This window comes from Hippopotamus amphibius, chromosome 11 (genome assembly GCF_030028045.1).
Source record: "Hippopotamus amphibius kiboko isolate mHipAmp2 chromosome 11, mHipAmp2.hap2, whole genome shotgun sequence".
Taxonomy (NCBI): Eukaryota; Metazoa; Chordata; class Mammalia; order Artiodactyla; family Hippopotamidae; genus Hippopotamus; species Hippopotamus amphibius.
In genome coordinates this window covers 20,168,614-20,194,820 of record NC_080196.1, presented here as the reverse complement: position 1 = coordinate 20,194,820, position 26,207 = coordinate 20,168,614, and the positions used below count along the sequence as shown (strand labels likewise).

Here is a 26,207-nt window from a genome sequence, read left to right as displayed (position 1 = left end):
CTTTCTACTCTTAGTAATTTCTAAGGCCTCACCAATGTCACAGCTGCTTTTAAGTGTAATTGTGGGTGGCTCTGAAAAGAGCCTTTTTTAAATTAGGAAGACAATTTTCTTTATGCCCTCTCCCCGCGAATGCGACGAGCAAGCTGGATATCCTTGGGCATGATGGTGACACGCTTGGCGTGGATAGCACACAGGTTAGTGTCCTCGAAGAGCCCCACCAGGTAGGCCTCGCACGCCTCCTGCAGCGCCATCACGGCCGAGCTCTGGAAGCGCAGGTCGGTCTTGAAGTCCTGCGCGATCTCGCGCACCAGCCGCTGGAACGGCAGCTTGCGGATCAGCAGCTCCGTGGACTTCTGGTAGCGGCGGATCTCGCGCAGGGCCACCGTGCCGGGCCGGTAGCGGTGCGGCTTCTTCACGCCGCCCGTGGCCGGCGCGCTCTTGCGAGCTGCCTTGGTGGCCAGCTGCTTGCGCGGCGCCTTACCGCCGGTGGACTTTCGAGCGGTTTGCTTGGTCCGAGCCATTGCGAGTGATTAATCACACACCCAAGGTCTATTGCAGGCTTAGGCAGTTGCCCTTAAATATAGTTAGAAGCATTCTGATTGGTCTTGTAGTTTTTCAAAAATACCGCGTGATTAAACCATTGGCTGAAAGGTGACCGGGAAGTACCGTTTAATTACTAGAGAAACTGATCGGAGGAATTACTTCACCACCCATTCTCTGTGCTTTTCTTGTCCCTCAGATCCGAAAGAATTAACTTTCGTATGTTGTATTTCATCTTATCGCCAACTACAGCATGCATAACGAGCCATTTAAGGACCATGTTAACTTCCGATTCAGTAAATGAATGGCACCTGATATTCTCAATTCTTGACACGCTCGCAGGTTGTCAATACTGCTGCTCCACACACAAAATTGAGTAAATTGTTTTTTCTTCCCCAGACAGTTGGGTTAGCTTTACATAAATGTAGAACCGCCAGAACTACCACTTTCTCTGGTTATTATACTTCCCCTATTCCCGAGCTTTTGCTTTGTGGCATGATGATTAAAAAAAAAAAAAATCACATGTAAAGACCGCTTTGATGACAGATACACACTGGACTGCAACCAAACTTTAGTCGGAAAAAAAATTTTTTTGCTTAAATATAAAACTTTGAAAGCCTGAGCAGGCTTATTACTGGCCTAAGGGAAATTACTTTTTACTATCCGCAAGCCCGAGTGAAGCTTGTTGCCTCCTCTTTATAAACGCCTTTGTTCATTATAGAAGTTTCTCCGGGTATGCACTGAAATAATGCTTACGAGACGGAACGCCTTATTTCCCTGGAAATCAGTTATGTGTTTTACAAGACAACCACCAACATAGCATAACCAGCTTTTTTTGTGAAAATGTGGGTGGCTCTGAAGGGAGCCTTTAGACACTTTATAAAAAGGAGTTTCGTGCTTTGTCTAAGGCTTTACTTTCCCTGGGTTTTGTGGTGGCTCTCAGTTTTCTTGGGCAACAACACGGACTGGATGTTGGGCAGGACACCACCCTGAGCGATAGTGACTTTACCCAACAGTTTGTTGAGCTCCTCATCGTTGCGGATGGCCAGCTGCAAGTGGCGCGGAATGATGCGCGTCTTTTTGTTGTCGCGGGCCGCGTTACCCGGCAGCTCCAGGATCTCGGCCGTCAGGTACTCCAACACCGCTGCCAGGTACACCGGTGCCCCAGCCCCTACCCGCTCTGAGTAATTACCCCTGCGAAGCAAGCGGTGCACCCGACCTACTGGAAACTGCAAACCCACTCGGGAAGACCGAGTTTTGGCTTTAGTTCGCGTCTTGCCCCCTTGTTTACCACGTCCAGACATAGTTACTTTCTAAAACCCAACAACAGAAACTATGAACACAGCGAGAAAACGCAAAATAAGAAGGGAACAGATCCTTTTATAGACATTGCAGGGATGCCCCAGGAAGCTATTCGATTGGCCAAAAGTATGCTGATCTTTTATCCAATAGAAAAAGAAGTTGTGTATCCTTTATTTGCATAACCACACCCCTCATCCTTAGTTAGCCTTACTTCACTTATCCAATCAAAAGTGAGAATTCTTGAGCCCTCATTTGCATTCAAGGACTATAAATAAATGGGTTCGGAACCTTTCACGGTTTTTAGTTTGGGGAGAGTGCGAGTTAGTACTTTCACAGCTTTTAGGAAAAACTATGCCTGAGCCATCTAAATCTGCTCCTGCCCCTAAAAAGGGGTCTAAAAAGGCCATCACTAAGGCGCAGAAGAAAGATGGTAAAAAACGCAAGCGTAGTCGTAAAGAGAGCTATTCCATTTATGTGTACAAGGTTTTGAAGCAGGTCCACCCGGACACTGGCATTTCATCTAAAGCTATGGGCATCATGAACTCATTCGTCAACGACATCTTTGAACGGATTGCCGGCGAGGCATCTCGTCTGGCGCATTACAATAAGCGCTCGACCATCACCTCCAGGGAGATCCAGACGGCCGTGCGCCTGCTGCTGCCCGGGGAGCTGGCCAAGCACGCCGTGTCTGAGGGCACCAAGGCGGTTACCAAGTACACTAGCTCCAAGTAAGTGCTTCTGTAGGCACTTAGTAATCCAAAGGCTCTTTTCAGAGCCACCCACTTTATCGAAGAAGAGCTGTAGCTGCGTTTGTTTATGGGTTAAGTGCAGTTGTGCCTTACTGATTAGTTTAACTCTTAAAGCATCTATTCCAGTGCTGTTGATAGTTGAAGAAAGCTTAGGGCTAGAGATCCAAGCGACTTGGAAGGTCTCTTGGCTTTAAGACACTTAAACTGCTGTGTTTTGGTACCCAAAAGATACATCTTTTCTCATTGACTAAGTTTCCACATGCTTATTAAGTTGTTGGAAGTGCTCACTTCTCTCCACAAAGCTTAAAATTTGTAATGGTGTTGGGAATTTCCCTCCCAGGTAAGGAAGTGGTTAGGCGATTTCAGAGTAGAGACCCTGAGTTGATGATTATCCAAACAGCCCTTTCCTGGCAGCGGGAGGGGAGAGAGGGGGGAGGCTGCGGAGGGGGGAGGCTGCGGAGGGGGGAGGCTGCGGAGGGGGGAGAGAGGGGGGAGAGAGGGGGGAGGCTGCGGGGGGGAGAGAGGGGGGAGAGAGGGGGGAGGCTGCGGAGGGGAGAGAGAGGGGAGGCTGCGGAGCGGGAAGGGGGACGGTGGGGTGGAGAAAGGGGAGAGGGAGGAGGCGGGGGGAGGGGTGGGGAGGGGGAGGGGTGGGGAGGGGAAGGGAGGTTTAGGCGGCACAAGGAGCAGGTAAAGGGGCAGGTAGTGTTATTTTCTTCCGGGAGCTTGAAATCACCCAGGCACTGGGAAACAGTAAGCAAAGTCTGTGGTTTTTTTAACAAGCCGTGCGCACTTCTGTAGGGTATTACCTCAAGCTCTTTGAACACGGTTGAAGTGAGATTTTCTAATTTGGCATTAGAATTGTTTACTGATCGAAACAGCCAACCTAAAGCCGTTTCAATTTTTCTTGCATTCCTGAAATCTGGGCTCCTGGATCATTTACCGTTCAGGGATGCCACTAGAAGGTTTTGAAAGGGTGGCACGCCAGCTCGAGAAGGGACAAAGGATTTGAATTTCCCTCCCTCCCCATCTGGTGTCACCTGGTTGCATACCGGGAGGGCCCCAAGTGGAAAAGAAGATGTACTGATTTTTCTTAGAAACCGTTTTCAAAGAATCCGCGACTCCAAAATTAATCCCGATAGGAAAGGCCTTGGTGAGCCAGAGCAGTCCGTGGTGCTGGTCTAGGTCTGGGGCTGGGGGAAGGGAAGAAGAACCGGGAAAAGAGTCAGCACTCAATTGCCTATTAAAAAGGTGAGGAAAAGTCTTTTCTTTTGGTTTATGAGCGCCATATGTAGGTGACATACAACTGTGTTTGCATGAAGAAATAAAATTTGAAGTAGGATTTCTCAGAAAGGACCACTTTTTAAATTTAAATGATCTTTTCCAGATCCCACACAAATCAGCTGACTGCTACATGAGAAGCATTCACTATCTCAGCGTACACAAAACATAGTTGTGAAAGAGAAGCTTGTCTTAGAAGTTAAAAATTTTGTAGATTATAACCTCCTATCCCCCGGAAAAAAATTCTGAAACTCAAGCTACAGTTTAAGAATCACTCTCTGGAGGGGTAAGAGCTGGGAAGTAATAGTATCTCAGTCTCTTCACAATGACCTCCTGAGGTTAAGGATTCTTTTTCCCCCATCTTGTCCTTCATAATGTTTGCCTGCTTGCTTGCTTCTATCTTCCTCTCTCCTCTCCCCCGCTTCTTCCTAATAGTTAATATTTTACCTAAAACTATACCCTTAATTGAGAAGCCCAAACCAAAACCTGAGTCCCCTAAACTCAAAGCTGGGTCCTTTGGACGTCTATACTGATACCTGGCTGATCTTAAACAAGTGAAAAGGAAATTAAAAAAAAAAAATGAGATTCCTGGACTCAGGGCTAGACTCCAAAACTATAGTGGGGAGTGATGAGAAGCCAGAAATAAAATTCATACATCTCTCCAGTTGATTCTGATGAGGCAACAACTTTGCTCATTTAGGTACTTTCATGATGGCTGGTTTAGAATCCTACTTGGATAATTCTAACATATGCGTCGTCTCATCTTCATATTGATTCTCTTTACTCACTCAAATGGAGATTTTGGTATGACAGTTATCTTTTTTTAAAATAAACTTATCCTGGGCATTTTGGGTACTATTATGGGACTAGATTCTTATTTAATTTATGGTTTTAAGAGACCTCCCCCCACTCCCCAGCCCCACGGGGTAGAAGGAGGGGTACTGCCTCATTGTCAGGTGGAAGTGGCATCCAAGTTTCTTGCTCAGCCTCTTTGACACTGACAGGGAAGAATTGCCTCATCATTGCTGGGTAGGGGTGGAAGTCCAGGATCCCCATGTGACCTCTGTAGGTGGGGGAACAATTTTCCTTCTTCTCTTCTAGTTTTTTTGGTTGGTCTAATAATTAAACTGGTACGGCAGTGATGGGGTTCAGGGCAGGCCTTCTCAAGATGTGCCACTTCGGCTGCAGATAATTTAGAGCTGAAAGCCATCAAGGCCGAAAAAGATGCAGGAAGAACATTTGACCTTCCCCCTAAATGCCTGAAAGAATTTAGATAGCGGCCCTGTTCCAAGATGGCAGATATTACCCTAGATAACTACAGTATAATTTGAATTGGAGGGGGGAGCCTAGCTAGTAAAGACTGTTTATTAAAATTCCTTTCTGGGTCCCATTGTCTCTCTTTGGCCCAGGGAACATTTGTTTACATAACATTTGCTTTTTTTCATCTTCCTGTGAGTTGCCTTCCTACCCTTTGAGATCCCAAGCCCCTAACCCCTTCTCTCATGGCATAACAAGCTTCAATTGCCTAAGTTGTCTTTTGGTCTCATTTTTCTTATTGCATCAAACCCCCAAATGAAATTAAATTTAATTTTTTCCTGTTAATTTGTCTCATGTCAATTTAATTCTTAGACCAGCCAGAAGAACCTAGAAGGGTAGAGGAAAATTTTTTCCTCCCCAGTGACCACAAGTGAATACAATGTCATCACCTAGAACACTCTGGCACTTGACACATGCTCAGCAAATATACGAGGGTGAGTCAAAATTATCTGCACTCTGGCTGTAGATTTTATTTCCATTAACTTTTAGAAAAGACAAATACATCATTTTTCAACATAATCTCTTTGCTTTTCAATACACTTTGTCCATCTGTCAACAAGCTTTCATATTCCCTCATTAAAAAATGTTTCAGGCTGAGCTGTGAGCCACGAATGCAACACTATCTTCATTTCCTCATCAGAAGTAAATCTTTGTCCTCGTAGGGCTGCTTTCAGGGGACCAAACAGATGAAAGTCCGATGGAGCAAGATCATGACTATAAGGAAGGATGCTTTAACACCTCAAAACGAAGTAATCCATGACAGACTTAAGTTTTGAAAAGTTTGTGCGAGATGGGTACTGAAACAATTCATGGAAGAGTTTGGATATCTGCAAACAAAATTTGGACCAATATTCTAAGGAAGGTGAAAGTTTCTTAAAGAGAATCATTACTGGTGATGAGACATGGATTCACTATAAGCCTGAGAGTAAACAGCAGAGTATGGAATAGAAACATCCTCAATCGCCAAACAAGAAGAAGTTAAAAAATCAACCAACAGCTGGAAAATTGATGCTTACAGTTTTCTGGGATTCTCAAGGGCCAGCTGGAACATTATCAGGAAACAGGTTCAACAATCAACAGTGCTTGTTATGGTGAGATGCTTATTGAAGAGCTGAAGCCTAAACTTTGGATTAAACGCATGCTATCCAAGGGCGTTGTGATCTTGCATGACAATGTATGTCCACATACTTCTGCCCACACCCTGCAAAAACTTCATTTTGAAGTGTTAAAGCATCCTCCCTATAGTCCTGATCTTGCTGTGTCAGACTTTCACCTATTTGGTGCCCTGAAAGCAGCCCTATGAGGACAGAGATTTACTTCTGATGAAGTGAATACAGTGGTGCATTTGTGGCTCACAGCTCAGCCTAAAACAATTTTAATGAGGGAATACAAAAGCTTGCTGACAGGTGGACAGTGTATTGAAAAGCAAAGAGATTATGTTGAAAAATGATGTATTTGTCTTTTGTAATAGTTAATGAAAATAAATTCTACAGCCAGAGTGCGGATAATTTTTGACTCACCCTCGTATGTTGAATAAATGTTGAATGTACATTTTTCTGGCGTTCTCTTGACCCTTCTAATTCACCGTGATTACTCTTCTCCATGTGCTCTTATATTTATTGCTTAAAATCTTCAGTTTTGGCTGCAGAATTTGCTGTACTAAAACTTCAAGTATACAACCCCCTACCTCCCTGACCTTTTCAAAAGAGTATAAAGTCTTCAAGGCAGCATCTGCGATGATAGCTTTTTACATCTCCATCACGGGTTTTGAAACATTTCAAAGACATTGAGCCAGTGTTATTGATGTATATTGCTATTGTCCATGGTTAAGAAAATAATAAATAATAAACAAGAAGTGAATATTGTTAAGAGAAAAAGTCCTAAGGGTGAGAAGACTTAAGAAAAGGTAAAAAAGAAACAGAAAATGAGCATCTTTACTCTCCTGCTTGGTTGCCTGGATCAAAACATAGTTCTCACACAGAGTTGGTTTAGGAGTAATTTTCTCACACCCAGACTCTCTTCTTTTATCATTCTGTTTGAGAGTTAGTAGATCTTTAGGCTGGAGTTCTTAAAAATTCCTGAAATAATTATCTGCCTCCATGCGGGCCCCATCTATTTCTAAGGACCATTCTAGACCCATTCTAGGGACTATTTTTCATGGACCATTAAAAGAAAAAACGTCAAGATTTTCCTGGGTAATCTCTTTTAATTTTATGTTCCTCAACATGAGAGCTTAAGACCAAAGACTGTAGTAATATTAATATAGTGTTTTATAATATATACTGTAACCTCATTTTGAGTATTTATGTGCTATGGGGTGTTTGTTCTCTCACTTCTTAGGAGTTCGGAGATTTATGTGCTGCAAAATTTTCAGCTCTCTAACCGCAAGAGGTCCAGTACGATATGCAGGATGATGAACAAGCTTTCTGAAGTAATTAGAATCCTGTGTGTGGTACCCAAGTGAGAAAAGACGGAGGGTATGATGCTTGGGAGTGGCACTGGGGAACGACGACAGAGTTTTCCAGCCAGGATTTTGCTGCCCTTGGTCCCAGTAAACTCAGTGTTACCTTGGCCAAGGCAAACAAACTGGCCCTCTCAGCTTTGCAATCTCTAAAATGAGGACAGTACTCACTCAACATACTGCCCAGGTGCTCCTGGAAGGCCTCATAGATAGGATAGGAATGAAACGGAAGACGTGCTGGATCATCCAGTTCTTGCCTTCAGTTTTCATTGTTCAGATAGTTTAAGATTTGGGCAAGTACAAAGAATTATTTGTTTACTCGTCTCCCTCTTTCCTGTTGCAAGAGTTAGAGTTAAAATTAGGAGTAAAGCAATACTGGGCATAGAAATACCTATCTCTTAAATATTATCTGTTTAGAAGTTGTTCTGCGTTTATTCCTTTCCAAAAATAATGACTCATAATTCCAATAGCAAAAAGTCAGGACAAGGAGAATAATCACTCCCGCCTCTGACTGCACTTAAAGACAGCGTTTTGAGAAAACCACATAGACTCCATTACTACCAGTATTAAAATCCCAACAGATGGAATCCTTGTATGCAAACGAAGGATGCAGGTTCTGATTTCCTATTGGTTCTTCAGTAGTAGCCAATGAGAGACTAGCACAAGCCTACCTCAATTTAGAATAAATATTATACTTCTCTTGCTCTTATTTACTTGTAGTCTACTTTTTTTCTCAAAGTTTTTGACACTGGATGGAAGTTGTATGCAAATAAAGGATGCAGGTTCTGATTTCCCATTGGTTCTCAAATAGTAGCCAATGGGAGAATAGCACAAGCCTACCTCTACTTAGTATAAATATTTCTATCTTTGTTGTTTTGCTTCTAGTTTGCTTGTTTTTTATTCTGAAAGCTTTTGATTTGTGATCTAGCAGGTATGTCAGGTCGTGGGAAACAGGGTGGCAAAGCTCGCGCCAAGGCTAAAACCCGCTCTTCGCGGGCCGGGCTCCAGTTTCCTGTAGGCCGAGTGCATCGCCTGCTCCGCAAAGGCAACTACTCTGAGCGGGTCGGGGCCGGGGCGCCGGTGTACTTGGCGGCCGTGCTGGAGTACCTGACAGCCGAGATCCTGGAGCTGGCGGGCAACGCGGCCCGCGACAACAAGAAGACGCGCATCATCCCGCGTCACCTGCAGCTGGCCATCCGCAACGACGAGGAGCTCAACAAACTGTTGGGTAAAGTCACCATCGCTCAGGGCGGTGTCCTGCCCAACATCCAAGCGGTGCTGCTGCCCAAGAAGACCGAGAGCCACCACAAGGCCAAGGGCAAGTAGAGTATAACTTAAGTACTGAAATTTTGTTTTTCATTATCTAAAAAGGAAAAAAGTCAACTTACAAAGGCTCTTTTCAGAGCCACCCACCCTTTCTACTTAAAGAGCTGTCATGCTTTCCAGTACTGCCCACGTGAAGATTGTGACACCTGGCGAAAAAATCACAATTTGTAAGTGAATTGCCCGAGGGAAATTCTTATCTCCAATAAAAAACTATTTGCGGGAAGACTAGCAGTGAGAAAAGCCACACAGGTTTAAGTTCACCGGTTTAACTAGGTGAATCAGTTTCTAGTCAAACACTATTTCTCTCTTTATTGCAGTGGTGATTTTTGGAAAGTTTCTCGCACTGGAAAGAGGAAAGTATACTAGCGAAAGGCACTGTATTGTTCAAAGTTAACCTTCAACATTTTTTGTTGAAGATGTAATTGGACACCCAAAGCATCTACATCTAGATTCAACTTTATGAAAACATGACACATTTGCTGAAGCAATTGAGTAAGTTACAGACCCTTTGTACTTTGCGCTCGTGTCAAAAACATCTTGATTGTCCACAATGTTCGTGCCACACCCAAGAAAATCTGGGTATCACTTTAGATGCAGCCCATCTGTAATTTTTCTAAGCACTTCCAAAATATCTTTGTTGATTATTTTTGTATTTTTTCTTTTTTAAGTATAATCAGTCCATTGGCGGTGTAACTGCTGTGCATTTTAGAAGCGAAAGGGTAAAAAAAATGACGTCAGGGCGTCGGCGTCTCTATGGTCGAGGGCAGGGTTTAGGATTCATTCACCAACCCGAAAGCAGCTCTTGATTCTTCCGGGCTGTCAGGCACAGGAATGGACCAATCCGGGGAGGGCGCGGGTACTTTTGAATGTTCTTGGGTCCAATAGTTGGTGGCTTGGCTGTATAAAAGAAGGGCTGGTGATTGCTTGCCACTGGCGTTTGGGAAAGTTCTCATCGTGCAGTTCTGTAATGGCTCGTACGAAACAAACCGCTCGCAAGTCTACCGGCGGCAAAGCACCGCGCAAGCAGTTGGCCACCAAGGCGGCCCGCAAGAGCGCGCCGGCCACGGGCGGCGTGAAGAAGCCGCACCGCTACCGGCCCGGCACGGTGGCCCTGCGCGAGATCCGCCGCTACCAGAAGTCCACGGAGCTGCTGATCCGCAAGCTGCCGTTCCAGCGGCTGGTGCGCGAGATCGCGCAGGACTTCAAGACCGACCTGCGCTTCCAGAGCTCGGCCGTGATGGCGCTGCAGGAGGCGTGCGAGGCCTACCTGGTGGGGCTCTTCGAGGACACTAACCTGTGTGCTATCCACGCCAAGCGTGTCACCATCATGCCCAAGGATATCCAGCTTGCTCGTCGCATCCGCGGCGAAAGGGCATAAGCTTGTTTTATCATTACGTGCCAATCTTAAACCCAAAGGCTCTTTTCAGAGCCACCTACAACTTCATTTTGAAGAGCTGCACCACACAGGGAGTACAATTTTCCCCTCTATAAGGGTGGAGCAGGGCAAAACTTTTTACCATCCCCCCCACCCGCAACCAAACATTCCTTGAGTTGTAAATGTGAGATGGATCTAACCATATTTCCTTTGCAGGTAGCTATCTACACAAACCTTACTTATGACCCTGTTTGTTTTGTCTTCCCTAGGGATTCGTACCATGGTATGCTACGCTGCACAATTTTTTCACAATTCTTTGCCATAGTCATTCAAATAGGATTTTAGCCAATGATCTTTTATGTATTTTGGGTTTTGAGATTCAGTAGGATGAAAGTGATGCATGGGATGTGTCCAAATGTGAGAAAAATAACCCATTTGTTGTGTACCTCTTACACTATGTTTTACAATCTAACTTCACAATACAGCATACTGAAAACACGAAAGCTGCCAATTCCAAAAGCTTTGCTTCACTTTTCTATACCATATTCCTTAGTCTCTGCCTACCTCTGAGGTGAGAATTGGTTCACCCTACTAAAATAATTTGCACAATTCCCACCTACAACAAAACCCACAAAATACACAGTCGAGTAAATGTGAGTTGTGTTGTTTACTTGGATTTATTTGCATTTCAGGGTTTTAATGAAAACTTTTGGTTTACAAAGTAATGTATTTTTTTTAATGACAAAGTTAGATATTTCTCTGTGTGTATATTGTTTTATTTTTAACATTTCATTTTTCCCAGACTGGTATAAGCCTCTGCCTGGCACAGACCTTTGTTACCCATATAAGGGGTCTGTCAGGGGCATCAATGCCCTTGGCTTAAACCAAGGTGATTTTGCCCCTCAACTCTTGGCCCCTGCTGAAGTCCAGTTATCTTGGTTTTTCTTATTTATTGCTTTGCTGGCTCTTATGTACACTGACTTTTTCCCTTAATATTTTATGTATCTTGGAAAAGGGGTGTTTTAGGTACAGGGCCTGATGGGATAGCTTTAAAAAAGTAAAAGTACCCATTGCTGTCTGAGGATCAGATAGGGGACAATGGCTGATCCTTCCCCTCCCCAGCCAAGGAACATGGATTCGCCTTTAAGTCTTAATTTACTTGAGCCCCTCAACAGAACAACTGCTTAGAATCTAGGAGAAAAAGGTTAGCACCATCTTACAATTCATAACCTTGTTAATTTTTCTTAGGGTATACTCTGCAAGCTGGCAGCATTTGGATGCTAGCTTACCCAGGTTCATATCCCAGCTTTATTACTTAATGTGTCATCTTAGACAAATAAATTTCTCTATCATCAGAAAAATGGGAGTAACAGTACCCACTTCATATGGTTGTTATTGGAATAATATGCATCAATTTTTGGACACATAGTATTATATAAATGCTATTAATTTCCTGAACTGCACATATCATTTTCTCTCATAGGCTAGGATTTTTCAAAATTTGAAATAAAGACAAACTTTAGCTTCTAAATTTCCTTTTCATTTGGCATTACTTGCATAGATTCTGCTCAGTTTAGAAATAAAATTCAGCAGCCATGTTAAAATCAAACAGGGAAGAAAATCAAATTTGTGAAAGAAAATTTACTGAGCACTTTGGGCAGGGGGGTTGTGCCAGCATTTTACTATCATTGCATTAAGCATCTATTATTGTATATTAGGGGAGTGACTAAGGTCGGGCTGGAGACAAAAGGAGGGGGTGTTTAATATACAAATTGTATCTTTTAAATGGCTGTTGCAGTCTTCAGTCAGAAAGGGTTTTCCTTTCCTAGGCCCACAGAGTGATGTTACACCACAGGTTGAAGTTTACAGCTAATGCTGTGGGAGTCTAGAATGAGTTTTGACTTGTTATAAAGACTCTCAAAGGAGAGGAGGAGGAAGTCAAGGTCAGGGTGAATTTTTCAGACTTAAAAATTTAGTAGGAGCCTTTCCAGTTGTCCCAGTAGAAGTGAGTTACTGCTCAATGAGTGTTTTCAAGAGATTTAATACAACAGTGGGAAATGGGCATGGAGATTTGAACGGCACCCCAGCCTTGGCTACAGGAAAGCTAGAAGCCTGAGATAGTCAGTGCACCTTGAGAGAGGGCACGAAGGCACATATTTGGGCTACCATGTATAACATATCACATATGAAAAACAAAACAGAATGCTTTGATGCCTTGTACTTTCTTAGATGCTGTGATTTTAAAAAAAAAAAAACCAAAACCTCACTAGTATATACATATTTTTGTGGCTCATATTGTGTTGGGAGTAAAAATAAGACCTCAGGGCAATATTGCAAGTCCAAGGCAGATTCTTTAAGAATTTTACCAACTTAAAACAAGTCACATTTATCTAGGACTTCTATAGGCAAATCTCTGTTCTAATGCTTTGCTTATATTAGCTAAATTAAATCCTCACTAGAATTCTGTCAGTACTATCACCACCCAGTTTTACAGATGAAGAAAACAAAGCTAAGGTTATAAGGTCACAGAGCTGTAGGGAAGGAAAAATAATTTTCCCTCTACACTTCTGAGTTCTTAGCTGAGGCCCCAGAAATAAAAGACAGATTAACAAGAGAAAAACAAACAGAAGTAATAAGTAGCCCTCATGTATAAGTGGGAGTTTCCCAGGGGAAAAGGAGTAACTCCTCAAGGTGGCTTAAAATTCAGACTTAAATACCATCTTAATAGGGAAAATGGGTAGGGTGGGTATGTAGGCCACTTAGGGGAAAGTAAATGATTTTTAGGAAATATGACTGCACCCTTAGAAGAACAGATGGGAGAGGTATGATAGTGATAAAACAAAATTATGTTTCAGGCAGGACAAGAAAATTTCTAAACATAAACTTCCCTCTCTACTTATTTGGGCCACTACCCCTCTTTAGTGTGCATTGTGCATGTTATACATTGACCAGACTTCCTTAGAAGACACAGCAATGCCTGCTTGATTGAAAAGAGGAATTTTCTCCTGGTGCCAGCAAGGTAACTCCTTAGCAGATAACATTCCTTTCTCAATTCGGTAAGGGATTGCAGTGCCCCACTACTCACCTTGTATATGCAACATGGACTATGTAGACGGTCGATGATATGTAACTTTGATATATAACGCTTTGTCTCAAAAACTTATATAACTGCTTTGACCTCTGACAAGCAGAACAGCCCTCAGAGCTTTCAGTCCTCAGTCCTCGGAAAGACTGTCTCTCAGGTTATAATCCTCAGCTTGGCTCTAATAAAATCCTGTATTTCTTTCTTAGATTGACTATTAATTTTTGTGGACAATAGTTTATGACAAAGTTTGGGTGTAGTGTCAACTTTTAGTGTCCTTTCCTCTGATAACTGTCACTTCCCTAGTTAATGAAACTTCTTAGGAAGGGATTTCTGACAATTGAGTTCCTTTTGGAGGATCTGTCTCTAGGCAGATAATGGGAGTTCAGAGAAATCTCCCTGCACTAGCTGTTTTTCTGCTACAGCTCAAAATAGTCAACATACCTATAGGGGAAGGAAAATAATTTTCCTTCTAACCCTTCTAAATTCTTGGCTGAGAACCACTGTATAAAAGGTAGATTAACAAGAGAAAAGCAAACAGAAGTTTAAAAATGTGTACTTCACATATATGCATGCGAGAAACCTAGAAAAACTGAGCAAAACTCCCCAAATTGGCCCAAGCCACCACCTTAAATACCATCTTCAACTAAAGGCAAAAGAAGTGGGAGGGAGCCAGTTATGAGAGGTTACCAGGAAAAGGAACAAGGGTAAGGTTGCTATACAGAATTAAGTCCAGTGCCTTCTCATTGATGAGATTCTCTGGTGATTTAGTCAATCTCTTCCTGGTACAAAGACAAATTAAAATTCCCTTTATAAATGTAAATGTTCCTCACAAAAGAGTAAATTCTACTCTGTTTTTAGAAATGTTTTTATGTATGGTGTTTTATAAAAAAACATCAGCTCAAAAATAGTCCTTCTGCCAAAGAAGCATACGGGGGGTGGGGAGTCATATTCAGCTACCCTTCAAAACGAACAATCACTTCCTCCGGAATGAGAAAGTACAGTATTTGCCATAAAATAGTGTATAAGCCTCTACTAAAATTCTCAACCGAAGATATAAATAGCCTCAGCCTCAAAAAGCAAACGGAGCCAAACAATCCAGAGTTTAAAAGTGAACCTATTTTTTAGGTCCTCTCTCTCACATAATCATTGGATCACTGCCCAGCGAGCGGCGGAGCCAAGGGGGCGGTGTCAGTGCTTTTCCCGCCTGCGCTTTCAGTTCTCAACGAGGTCCGACTACAGCTTATAATTACTCTTCACCAACTAGCGGACTCGCTATTGCAGTCTTTTTGTACGTAAGAGGTCTTGAAGTCATGTCTGGACGCGGCAAAGGCGGTAAGGGTCTGGGCAAGGGAGGCGCTAAGCGCCACCGCAAGGTTCTGCGCGATAATATCCAGGGCATCACCAAGCCCGCCATCCGCCGCCTGGCCCGGCGTGGGGGTGTCAAGCGCATCTCCGGCCTCATCTACGAGGAGACCCGTGGGGTGCTGAAGGTGTTCCTGGAGAACGTGATCCGGGACGCGGTCACCTACACCGAGCACGCCAAGCGCAAGACGGTCACCGCCATGGACGTGGTCTATGCGCTCAAACGCCAGGGTCGCACTCTTTACGGCTTTGGCGGCTAAAGCTTCATTCTGTATAGTTTTTTTTTCAAAGGCCCTTTTCAGGGCCGCCCACTTCTTCTCAGAAAGAGCTGTACGTGACTTAAGTGAACAAGGTGTATTTGTGTTAAAAATACGATCTTGGTTTTAATGGTAGCGTGACTTTAAACTTCAGGTCGAACGACTTGCTCTCACTCCTGGTCTTACCTCAGCCAATTTTTAGCTACGTGTTAACAGTAGTGGTACCTTCACCTAATCGGGCTGCCAGGGCTTGATTGTCTGGTGAAGGCCTTACAGGCATACCTCACTCTTTAAACTGGGAGGGGTCCCGCCTACCACATCACTTGTAGAAGGAGTATCAGCTACAGGATAAGGTTTCGTCGGGGAGGCAATTTATTTACTGGCAGGGATCCTGCCTACCACATCGCCTGTAAAAGTATCAAGTACAGGCTAGGGTTTCGTCGAGGAGGCAATTTATTTCCTGGGAGACAGGCATTACTGAGTCGTCGCCGATCTCGTTTTTAGTCGTGTGAGGGTTCAATAAACAGTACAAGTTACCAGAACCTGCGAGGGTGCTTCTTCGCTCACAAGCCAGAAAAAAGATTAATTAAAATACATTGCCAGCAAGACGCTGGTGGTTAGTTCTATAGTCTATTTGCGATGAGCGACGTCAGGAAAGATCTTCCTTCTCTGATCTCTTCCCCACTACCTCCCCGTCCTCCGCAGGGTCACGCTCCAGACCTTCGGCTCAGGTACCTCTAGAGTCGTCACCACCCATAAAGCCAGTGAGCTTGTGTTTAAAAGTGCCTTGGCATTGCTGATTTTCATCCTCAGCCTGCGGGCCCTCCCTAAGCCTCTGGCTAAGCAGAGTTTGTAAATTTCCATTTACAAACTAAGCGAGTGTCTTCTGAACCCCTAGGGCTTTGGCAGGGCTTTGAGGGTGTAAGGGAGAAGCTCTCTCCTTAGTTGACTGCTCTCCTCCACCTTCACCTTCTTTCCAGCTCATCTCTCTTTCCTCTGTAAGTTGTACTTTTTGCTTTTATAATTTTTTTAAAGATCTATTTATTGTTTATTTTAGCTGTGTTAGGTCTTTGTTGCTGTGCATGGGCTTTCCCTAGTTGTGGAGTTGTGGCAAGTGGTGGCTACTCTGCGTTGCAGTGCGCGGGCTTGTCCTTGCAGTGGCTTCTCGTTGCAGAGCTTGGGCTCTAGGCACACAGGCTTCAGTAGTTGTGGCACTCAGGCTCAGTAGTTGTGGCTCGCAGGCTCTAGAGCACAGGCTCAGTAATTGTGACGCAAGGGCTTAGTTGCTTCAACGCATGTGGGATCTTCCCGGAGCAGGGACTAGAACCCATGTCCCCTACATTGGCAGGCAGATTCTTAACCACTGTGCCACCAGGGAAGTCCCTGTAAATTTTTTTTTTTTAAATGAAACTTTCAAACATGACAATAAGGTTATAAAAGGTTTTATAAGTATGTTTTCAAATTGATAAACCAGCCAACTGAATAATCAGCATCTTTGATTTAATGTTTGAGAAGTGTATATTGTTGGCTGCTCTAGAAAACACTTCCCTGCCTGATTACTCTGCTAACATCTCTCTCCACACTGGAAGAGATACTGACGAGACAGCTGGGAAAGTGAGATTCTTAAGTTCAGATGAGAGGTCTGGACTAGAGATAAAATCTGGGGGACTCATCAACATGCAAATGGTGAGACTGGATGAGATCACTAAGAAGTTAAACACGATTTAATGCAGCACATTTTTTGTAATAATAAATGAGTGGAAACTGTAAATTGTCATCAGAAGGAACCAGATAAATATTATCTATATACATAAAATGGTGTCTTAGTTCAGGCTGCTGTAACAAAAATAGCATATAGACTGTGCTTTAACAACAAACATTTCTCACGTCCTGGAGGCTGAAGTCCAAGATCAAGGCACTGGACAGATTAAGACAGATCCGGTGTCTGATGACCCATTTTCTGCTTCATATTCTGCTGTCTTCCCACTGTGTCCTCACATGGCAGAGCTGAATGCATGCATGCATAAATTTTCTACACAAGTGCTCAGGCCCTCTCTCACCTGCCAGGCACACCAGAGTGCTGCCATAATTGATTCCCCATCTACAATTTCTTGACTTGCCACTGCCTGAATCAGTCAGCATGCCAGGTATTCTCTGGCTCTTAGGAATGATGCAGGAGTGGCAAGTCAGACAGCATTATCTTTGTTCTGAAGAAGGACATCATGAGTGTTAGGCCTGAGGAAGGCTTATAGGTTTTCACCCAGGTAGTGGGTATGACTAAAATGAGTGATACTATCTACAAGGCTTATGAACTAAAAAAGACCAGCCAACCATAACAGAACCTGGTCTATGGAGCAACTACACCACCCCAGTGTAGGAATTCTGTATCCATACACTTCATTACACATGCTCTGAATGGAGGACAGCAAAGTCTGTCTAATTTGCTTACTGGTGTACTCCAACGCCTACAACAGTATCTGACACATTACATGAAATCAATACATACCTCATGAAAGACATCAGGACTCCAGCTAAGGAAAACATAAGGTGACCACTCTCCCAACCAGGCCCATTTTTGGTCCTCTGGTCATCCAGAATGCAGCCTTGAACTCTCCCAATTGTCAGTTTAAATTAAGCTAGGCTAGGTAATTTTATCATTCCCTCCAAAATCTTGGAGGACAGTTAGCAGGTGGGAAATGGGACTGAAAAAGCTAGGAGAAACACTGACTGCAACTAACACATGGAGGCTGAAATCAGCCCTCTATAAAAATGATACAAAAAGGAACCCAATGACAAAGGCATTTGTAAATATCTTTTTAGATGAGAATAAGCTGTTTCCCTTTTTAGTCAGCCTCAACTGAATTCACATCCCTTCTCCAGCTGAGTTCTAAAGTCTGGTATGCTACTGGAATATATAATTGGACTAGGAACATTCTTGCTTAAAAACCTTCTGTGGCTACAATGACAGACTAGACCAAGGATGCCATACTTCCAACTTTAGCAAGAGAGCCTCTTCACAGACCAAAAGTACCTACCCTACAAACTTAATGTCCTGCTACCCTGCCAGGAAATATATATGTGTGTATATCTATATATATTCACACACACATAAAACAGCTTTATTATATATTATATGCTGTACACATACATATATATATAATATACATATATAAAAAACAGCTTTATTGAGATAAAATTTACAAACCTTAAAGTTCACCCACTTTGCACAGCTCAATGAATTTTAGTATATTTACTTAGTTGTACAACTATCACTACAATCTATTTAATTTTAGAACATTTCCATCACTCTAATTTCTATTGCTAAGTGAAGGAAGGGGAAAAGTACGGCTAACTGCTGAGGGCTATGTTGACACCAAAAGGGAAGCTCATTCTATTCATAAAAGATTTTAATTTCGCCTGAGTTCAATGCCCTGGATTTTCTGGCAGTGTGAACCCGGTTTCCCCTTCTCGATTATTTTTTTAATCGAGAAAAACCGATCCTTAGTGGCCGTAATTTCAATACTGTTCTCAGGACATGACTGAGAGTCATTCAGATGTCTCGGAGTCTATATCATGAGCCGTTAAAAACACAAACTAAAAAAATTCTCTAAATCACGGCTTTGGCTTTTCTAGCCGTACTTCCCATCCCCCAAATTTGGGTCGCCGTGGGGAGCCACATGAGATCATCAGTTCTGATTGGTTAACATCCATGGTTGGGGCTTGCAGATTGGGGAGTGCTTCTCTTTGTTCCTGGAAACCGATTGAACTTTCTCTCCATACTTGGTTCTTTTCCCTATTTCTTTAGCGAGTTCGACTATCCTCTTACCCCCTACCCGTCTCACCAGTGAATGGAAGCGAGGAGTTACATGGGTATATACAAATATTCTCGTAACTCTTTTCTGACTCAGTTATATCTCAGTATTATTCACTTTAACCACGGCATTTCAGCAGACTCCTCTGCCTTGGCTGATTACAGCTTTTTTTTTTGAGTAGTTGGGTGGCCCTGAAAAGGGCCTTTGGTAGGGAAATACAAGTTCTTTAACGGCGAAACCGACAAACTTAACCGCCGAAGCCGTAAAGAGTGCGTCCTTGGCGCTTGAGCGCGTAGACCACGTCCATGGCGGTGACCGTCTTGCGCTTGGCGTGCTCGGTGTAGGTAACCGCGTCCCGGATCACGTTCTCCAGGAACACCTTCAGCACCCCGCGGGTCTCCTCGTAGATGAGGCCGGAGATGCGCTTGACACCCCCACGCCGGGCCAGGCGGCGGATGGCGGGCTTGGTGATGCCCTGGATATTATCGCGCAGAACCTTGCGGTGGCGCTTAGCGCCTCCCTTGCCCAGACCCTTGCCGCCTTTGCCGCGTCCAGACATGGTCTTGCTAGAAGCAAACCAACAGCAACTGACAAAGAAAGGGAGAGCAGATCCCTATATAGCTACTCCCTCCTCCCCTGCCCTCCCAAAGAGAGAATGGAAAGCGCGCAAACCGGAAGTGTGATGCCAACAGTCCCCTCCCTTAATCCCTCCTCCAATCCCCGGGAACTCGCTCTGAATGGCGGGGAGGGCGGGGGTGGGGGGGGTGGGGAGGGCATGTGGGCAGAGCCCAGTTTGACCAATAGTCTTTGCTTCCTTGACTGGGCTAGTTTTAACTACATTATTTGGAGGAACTAGGTTTGCAGGAAACATGACTCCAAATACCCTACGTAGAAAAAATACTTGAAAAGGCGAAAATTTATTATCAATAAATTTTGACAACGGTAAAATATCAAGGTCAAAAGTGGAAATGTAGGGCTTCCTACGTGGCGCAGTGGTTAAGAATCCGCCTGCTAATGCAGCGGACATAGGTTCGATCCCTGCTCCAGGAAGATCCCACATGCCATGGAACAATTAAACCCGTGCACCACACACACACAAAAAAGTGGAAATGTAAAAATGCTTATACTTGTTTTATAACTGGTGCTGAAAAGCCATGTTTTAAAAATGCTCTGCAAATGCCAACCCCCGTGCCTCTGAAACTCCGACTCTATTAGGCTAAGAGAATACTATTTACGTAAACACTTACAAAAGGCCCATTTGTCCTTACTCAGACGAAAATCACCCATGATCAGAGAGTGATGATACATGTTGTTTCACTCCAAAACAAAGTTATATTGAACTAAGCTGGCAATATTGGTTCTTACAGCTACTTTACATGAAAACGTGGGTGGCTCTGAAAAGAGCCTTTGGTTGAAGTTTCAAAGAAAATTGCTAATTATGCCCGCTCCCCGCGGATCCGGCGGGCCAGCTGGATGTCTTTCGGCATAATGGTAACGCGTTTGGCGTGGATGGCACACAGATTAGTGTCCTCAAAAAGACCCACCAGATAGGCTTCACATGCCTCCTGCAGCGCCATCACCGCCGAGCTCTGAAAGCGCAGATCGGTCTTGAAGTCCTGGGCAATCTCACGCACAAGGCGCTGAAAAGGCAATTTACGGATAAGAAGCTCTGTGGACTTCTGGTAGCGGCGGATCTCGCGCAGGGCCACCGTGCCCGGCCGATAACGGTGGGGTTTTTTCACGCCGCCGGTGGCCGGTGCACTCTTACGGGCTGCCTTAGTAGCCAGCTGCTTGCGCGGCGCCTTGCCGCCGGTGGACTTACGAGCAGTTTGCTTAGTACGAGCCATAACAAGAAACCTAAACACCTGTACCAAATAGTAGCGCAAATATGTCTCCCACTGGTTTGCTAGCATTTATAGTGCCTAAGGTGTAGTGATTGGACGAGGAAAATGTTTAACTATTCCATTACAGGCTCTGATTGGTCTACTTTTACACTTTCCAACAACCGTGCAGTTTCATTGGCCACAACGTTCTATCCTCGGCATTTTTAAATTTTTTGCCTTTGTTCTTTTCCACACACAATTTTCATGTGAATGCAACGCTTTGAGGTTAACTTTTCGAAAAAATAGACATTAACTTCATTAGTACTGTAGATCTGTATATTTGCTTAGTCCCTGGAGAGGGAGAGGGGATTGAGGGAATATTATCTTAACGCAATCTACATTCCCTGCTCGATAACCCGATATCGGTTTAGAAATTTCCAAAACTATTTCACGAAAAGTGATCCTTCTATAATGCTTAAACTGACTGAGGAACTTCTTTGAAACCTACAAGATGTAAATTCAACCACAGTAAAATCAAACTAGTTTTTTCAGAAATATTTCCTAGAAAGCACCTTTTTAAGTGTTTATGCTCTGACTTTGCACTTGGAAAGTCCTGAAATTGATATTTTCTACAGTTTAGAATACATTTAGTCTGGTACAACGTTGGATACACAATCGCGCTAGCCACAACGGCTCAGAGAAGTGACTCTAAGGAGACTAGGCCCAACGAATGGATTACGGACCAAAACGAGGACAACCTATTATTGACAATGACTGATTCTACACTTCACTTACAATAGTCGCCTTTAAGAATGCCAAATATGAACCCTTTATATGAGGAGGCAGTAACCCAGATTCTACCTTCTGATTGGTTGAGCCTATCATACTGCATAACCAATTAAGAAAGCAGGTCTATCATCCTTCATTTGCATGGAGCTTTTCTGTTTCGTTTGAAGCCTGTTTAACCCATTAGACACAGAAGGTACAAATCATTATTTAAACAAGAAATAGCAGAATGCAGTGATTTCCCTTTTCAAAGCTTTTTTTGGTTAGAAGCCACGTTTATTACTCTAAGAAAAGCTTGTTTATGTCTCTCCAAAATTTTTCGTTTATGAAACCTTCCGCCTGGAGGAAGATTTGTATACCTGTGTTATAACTATCCTTCAAAGTAAGGCTCATTGTTCTTTTCAAAGTTCTTAGAAATTATGTAATCCGTTTTGTAAAAGACTCTCAAGAAAACAAGAAAGGGTGAAAGAGAAGAAGGACGATTCCTGGGTCTGGAAGCCTTATACTGCTGGCCACAAGCAGGAAACAAGCTCTTTTGTTGTTTGAGGGACACCTGGGAAGTTCTGGTTACTGAGGCCAGTGCGGACTTGTTTGAAAACCGCAGTCGCGCGCGCGGGAATGACTCGTCACTGCTTCATTCTCCCTGCTGCTAGGCGATTGTCCAGGGCAGAATCGTGAGGAAATGTTACCCAGAACGAGGCTGTCAGAGGGACATTTTATTCTCTCAGTTGTTAGTCTGATTCACAATGTGAAGCTGTTTTAGCATTGTTGAGGCTTTTACAGCCACAAACCAGTTAAAGGGAGACTGCCCTAAAATGTTATCCCGGAGCTGTGCTCTCTCGCTTTCATACTACAGCAATTTATCCCCCGCCCCCGCCCCTGCACCCACACACACCTCCTCTCCGCGCGCAATGCCTGTCTTAGAATAGTTTAGTCCACCCAGCGCTTACTTGACGTCTCGCGTGTGCTAGGTTTTGAGCTTGGGGCATGTTGTGAGGATGACAGTCGAAAGTTCATTAACTACGTCGGGCTGTAGAAACAAGTTGCAATTACAGAAATTGTGTGCTAAAATTTCCACAGGTGCAGGTTGAGTGTTATTTGCTGTGTTAGTTGCAGCTCTTTTGTTTTCTACAATTCTCTTTTGCCCCAAATACATACATGCACCCTGGTTCAGACCAAGGGCACCGGCGTCTCAGGTCTTTACCATACATCACTCAGCGCTGCCAGGAAAGGCAATGGTATTGATGAGAACTTGTCCCAAACCTGCAGACCAGGCCTATGTCCCCTCGCTTTCCGCTCTCCCTCCCCGGTCACTCAACACGCAACCTTTTGCATTTATTGCAGATTACAAACGAATGTCGCTAACACTGCTTCCTAGAGGTGAGGTTTCAGGTGAAACTCCTTGGATTCTTACGTGATTGCCTTATGTACAGCTTCTCCCCACCCCGCCTCCCCCCCCGGAAAAAAACCCTGCTTTTTTAAAGAAAAGTAGCACATTCTGATGGTAATGGGCGGCAGAGCCGGACCCTTCCCTGCCTAGTGTTTGCGTCTTCACTAGGAGATCGGCGGCGGGGAGTGGGGGAGGTGCGGGCAGGGTGCTATCTGGGTGCCTCAGTGCAAGAGGGAGGGAAGAAGGACCGTAGGCCTCAGCGGCCAGCAGCTGCCTTCGGGGACCTGGCGCGGAGCGCAGGGGGCGCTAGGGTGCTGGGGGCGGGCGCCAGCGCGCACCAATCACAGTGCGGCCCCGTCCTATAAATACCGCGCGCCGGGGCCCTTTCGCGTCTTACTGCCTTGTCAGGTCCTAGTAGTGTTCTTAATCTCCATCAGCTTCCACCATGTCTGAGACTGCGCCGCCCGCTCCAGTTGCTACCACTCCCCCCGAGAAGCCTTCAGCTAGCAAAAAAGCGAAGAAGCCTGTGCAGGCTGTAGCAGCCGCCAAGAAAAAACCCGCGGGTCCTTCAGTTTCGGAGTTGATTGTGCAGGCCGTTTCCTCGTCTAAGGAGCGCAGCGGCGTGTCCCTGGCTGCGCTCAAAAAGGCTCTGGCAGCCGTCGGCTACGATGTGGAGAAGAACAACAGCCGTATCAAGCTGGGCCTTAAGAGCCTGGTGAGCAAAGGCACCCTGGTGCAGACCAAGGGCACCGGCGCCTCCGGCTCTTTCAAGCTCAACAAGAAAGTAGCCTCCGTGGATACCAAGCCCAGCGCTGCAAAGGTGGCCGTGAAAGCCAAGGTAATTAGCGCTTCTAAGAAGCCCAAGAAGACCACTGGGGTGGCGGCTGCTAAGAAAAGTGTCAAAACGCCGAAAAAGGCTAAAAAACCTGCGGTAACAAAGAAGAGTCCCAAGAAGGCCAAGGTTGTGAAGCCTAAGAAAGTAGCTAAGAGCCCTGCCAAAGCTAAGGCTGTGAAACCCAAGGCGGCTAAAGCAAAGGTGACCAAGCCAAAGACTACTACCAAGCCTAAGAAAGCAGCACCCAAGAAGAAGTGAAAGTTCCGGTTGGAAGTTGCTTCCAATAACCCAACGGCTCTTTTAAGAGCCACCAACTTATTTCAGAGAAAGAGCTTAAGTGCACAGCTTTCTTTCATAAGTTCCATAAATAGCCCCCGTGCAAATACAGTGTGTTTAAGCCAATCCCTTTGTTCCACATCAGAATTCTTTTAAGGCCAAGTTCTCCCTGTGGGAGTCTAAGCTAATCACCGAACAAACTGGTGGTTTTGGTCTCCCAAACATTTTAAACTGCAGCAAAACTCGGGAGCTATTTCCCTACTCCCGTTTTAACCTGAAGCTTACATGTCTACCTGTACACTAGAAATACCTGTGGAGCTTTTCGGGCCTATCCTGAAGTAGCACACCCCAAACTAACTTGTCCGTGGTGGTAACTACCTGTAGCCATGAATAGAACCCGTGGCTGAGGCTGGGTCCGTGTATTATGTGCTCGTTTGTCTATTCAACATTTCCCTGGTAGTCTCTGTGGGATCAAAGCGGGCATATTACATTGTTGGGCAATATTGCGAAATCTGCTTTTTCCAAAATTGGGTAGCCCTGAAAAATGCTTTTGAGATGCAGCTTGCGAGCTGTCTGACCTTAGGAATGACGGTGATCCCCTAGCTTACATGGCGCTCAGGTTGGTGTCCTTGAGCTCACCAGGTAGGCCTCGCACTCTTCATGCAGCGCCAATCACGGCCGAGCTCTGACCTTGCATAGTTCATGCTCTGCGACTTACCCTGGGTCCATTTGCAGGTTGTCAGCTAGTTTCCTGCCAAGGTCAGGACAAAGAAGATTGGCTGCACTGGAATTTTAGAGCTAAAGCCCAAAAGCTCTTACCCGGTTTCTCTGTTTATGGAGACAACCTCCCGGATTAGATGATATTTGAAACTCCCACTCTGTGCTAACGATCAAATTTCTCCGCGTGCAGGATTTTCAACCCTGGTGCGCTACACCACGTTAAATAGTTGGGGACACTGTCATAGAAATGCCCCTTTAAGCTTTTGAAATTTTAATTCTGGGGCTTAGTTTAATAACGTCTTTTTGCACATCCGAGAAAAACAGAACAAAAAACCCAGTACCATATGCTGAGCCAGGTTTACTCACTTAACAAAGCTCAGTTAGTTGTAAAACTTTTACATATGTGCATACAAATTCTTTGATAATCAATTGTTTAACCTTTCATCTTTTTTCCCCATTGTTTTGCATGGCTCCTTGCATCCTCTTAATGTTTGCCGTACTGGCACTTCACATCCCTACGCCCCTTCCCCAAACTGGTATGTAGTTATTCATGTTTTCCTTGAGTTCAGTCTTTTACATACACTTATCCATAAACATACATGATTGTTTTCTTTTTCTGTTAGGGTTTTATTATTATTTACAAAATGGTGATATATACATCTCTCTGCATGTTGCTTTTCTCTTAAAAAAACTTTAATGGAATCCTTTCAAGTGGAATCAATTTTTAATGTCCTTCACGTGAAGTAGAATAATTTATTCATCCATTCCTATTGACAAGCAATGGCATCCCTGTTTACCACTGCTGACCATGGTGCAATAAACAATAGCATTCCAAAGCAGAAATTGCTAGATTAGTTAGTGTATTTTAAATTTCAGTTGGTGCTGACATAGCCTGAAAGTGGCTTCTCCTCCTGCATTCCAACCATCAAGATGCGATCTCAATTTCTGCCACTCTTAAGGGGGAAAAATTATTTCACATTGTCACTTTGCTTTGCACTACCATGACCACCAGTGCATCCTTTCTTTGGGTTTATTGGCCATTTGAATACACTAAATCTCTGCTTATATCTCTGCTAATTTTTCATTGGGCAGCTTGTCTTTTTCTTGCCCAACTGTGTTTTTTATACGATAGAAAAATGAACCTTATATTTATCATCCGTGTTGCAGATAGTTTGCTACTCTTGGCTTTTATGTGTATATTTCCCATTTATATGTATTATATAAAATTTATTAGATATATGTACAAATATGAATATTAGACCTTCTAATCACAAATATATATATATATTTTTATAGCTTCTAGATTTCCACTCTTGGTTAAGAAACTGAACCCCACCCCTCCATTAGTTATTCACCTCCTAGGTTTTCTTCTAAAAATTTTTGCTTTTTCAAAAATGTTTAGTCTCTAATCCATCTTGAATTTATTTTATATAGTTTAAGATAAAATCCAAGTTTACATCCTTCCAGATGGATGGCCAGTTGTTTTAACACCATTTGTTAAATAATCCATTCA

The 26,207-nt window shown here is 44.0% G+C and overlaps 7 protein-coding genes across 7 annotated transcripts in view; 4 read left to right on the top strand and 3 right to left on the bottom strand.

The window, feature by feature from the left end:
* The window catches only part of LOC130831696 (uncharacterized), a 116,406-nt gene extending 101,351 nt beyond the window's left edge, over positions 1 to 15,055 (top strand). Inside the window, exons 3-5 of the mRNA XM_057700045.1 lie at positions 8,882 to 8,899; positions 9,934 to 10,269; positions 14,731 to 15,055. Of these exons, the coding sequence (XP_057556028.1) occupies positions 8,882 to 8,899; positions 9,934 to 10,269; positions 14,731 to 15,055 (679 nt within the window). The remainder of the gene's footprint in view (positions 1 to 8,881; positions 8,900 to 9,933; positions 10,270 to 14,730) is intronic.
* LOC130831693 (uncharacterized) overlaps positions 1 to 19,423 on the bottom strand; it is a 50,934-nt gene extending 31,511 nt beyond the window's left edge. The window contains exons 1-3 of the mRNA XM_057700043.1: positions 19,138 to 19,423; positions 15,710 to 15,749; positions 191 to 525 (exon numbers count right to left, since the gene is read on the bottom strand). Coding sequence (XP_057556026.1) covers positions 191 to 525; positions 15,710 to 15,749; positions 19,138 to 19,423 — 661 coding nt within the window. The remainder of the gene's footprint in view (positions 1 to 190; positions 526 to 15,709; positions 15,750 to 19,137) is intronic.
* On the bottom strand, positions 1,452 to 1,844 carry LOC130831723 (histone H2A type 1-J-like). Its single transcript, XM_057700077.1, has one exon. It carries the CDS (start codon positions 1,842 to 1,844, stop codon positions 1,452 to 1,454), a length of 393 nt encoding a protein of 130 aa, XP_057556060.1.
* LOC130831713 (histone H2B type 1-B-like) lies at positions 2,163 to 6,731 on the top strand. The gene is made up of 2 exons (XM_057700065.1): positions 2,163 to 2,570; positions 5,849 to 6,731. The coding sequence occupies exons 1-2, from the start codon at positions 2,194 to 2,196 to the stop codon at positions 5,874 to 5,876; spliced, it is 405 nt and encodes a 134-aa protein (XP_057556048.1). The 5' UTR covers positions 2,163 to 2,193; the 3' UTR covers positions 5,877 to 6,731.
* On the top strand, positions 8,523 to 8,973 carry LOC130831714 (histone H2A type 1-D). Its single transcript, XM_057700066.1, has one exon. The coding sequence runs from the start codon at positions 8,581 to 8,583 to the stop codon at positions 8,971 to 8,973; it is 393 nt and encodes a 130-aa protein (XP_057556049.1). The 5' UTR covers positions 8,523 to 8,580.
* Positions 19,424 to 20,300: 877 nt separating the features above from the next.
* On the bottom strand, positions 20,301 to 20,714 carry LOC130831747 (histone H3.1). Its single transcript, XM_057700104.1, has one exon. It carries the CDS (start codon positions 20,709 to 20,711, stop codon positions 20,301 to 20,303), a length of 411 nt encoding a protein of 136 aa, XP_057556087.1. The 5' UTR covers positions 20,712 to 20,714.
* A 2,594-nt stretch (positions 20,715 to 23,308) lies between these two features.
* H1-1 (H1.1 linker histone, cluster member) lies at positions 23,309 to 23,956 on the top strand. Its single transcript, XM_057700144.1, has one exon. It carries the CDS (start codon positions 23,309 to 23,311, stop codon positions 23,954 to 23,956), a length of 648 nt encoding a protein of 215 aa, XP_057556127.1.
* The last annotated feature ends 2,251 nt before the right edge of the window (positions 23,957 to 26,207 follow it).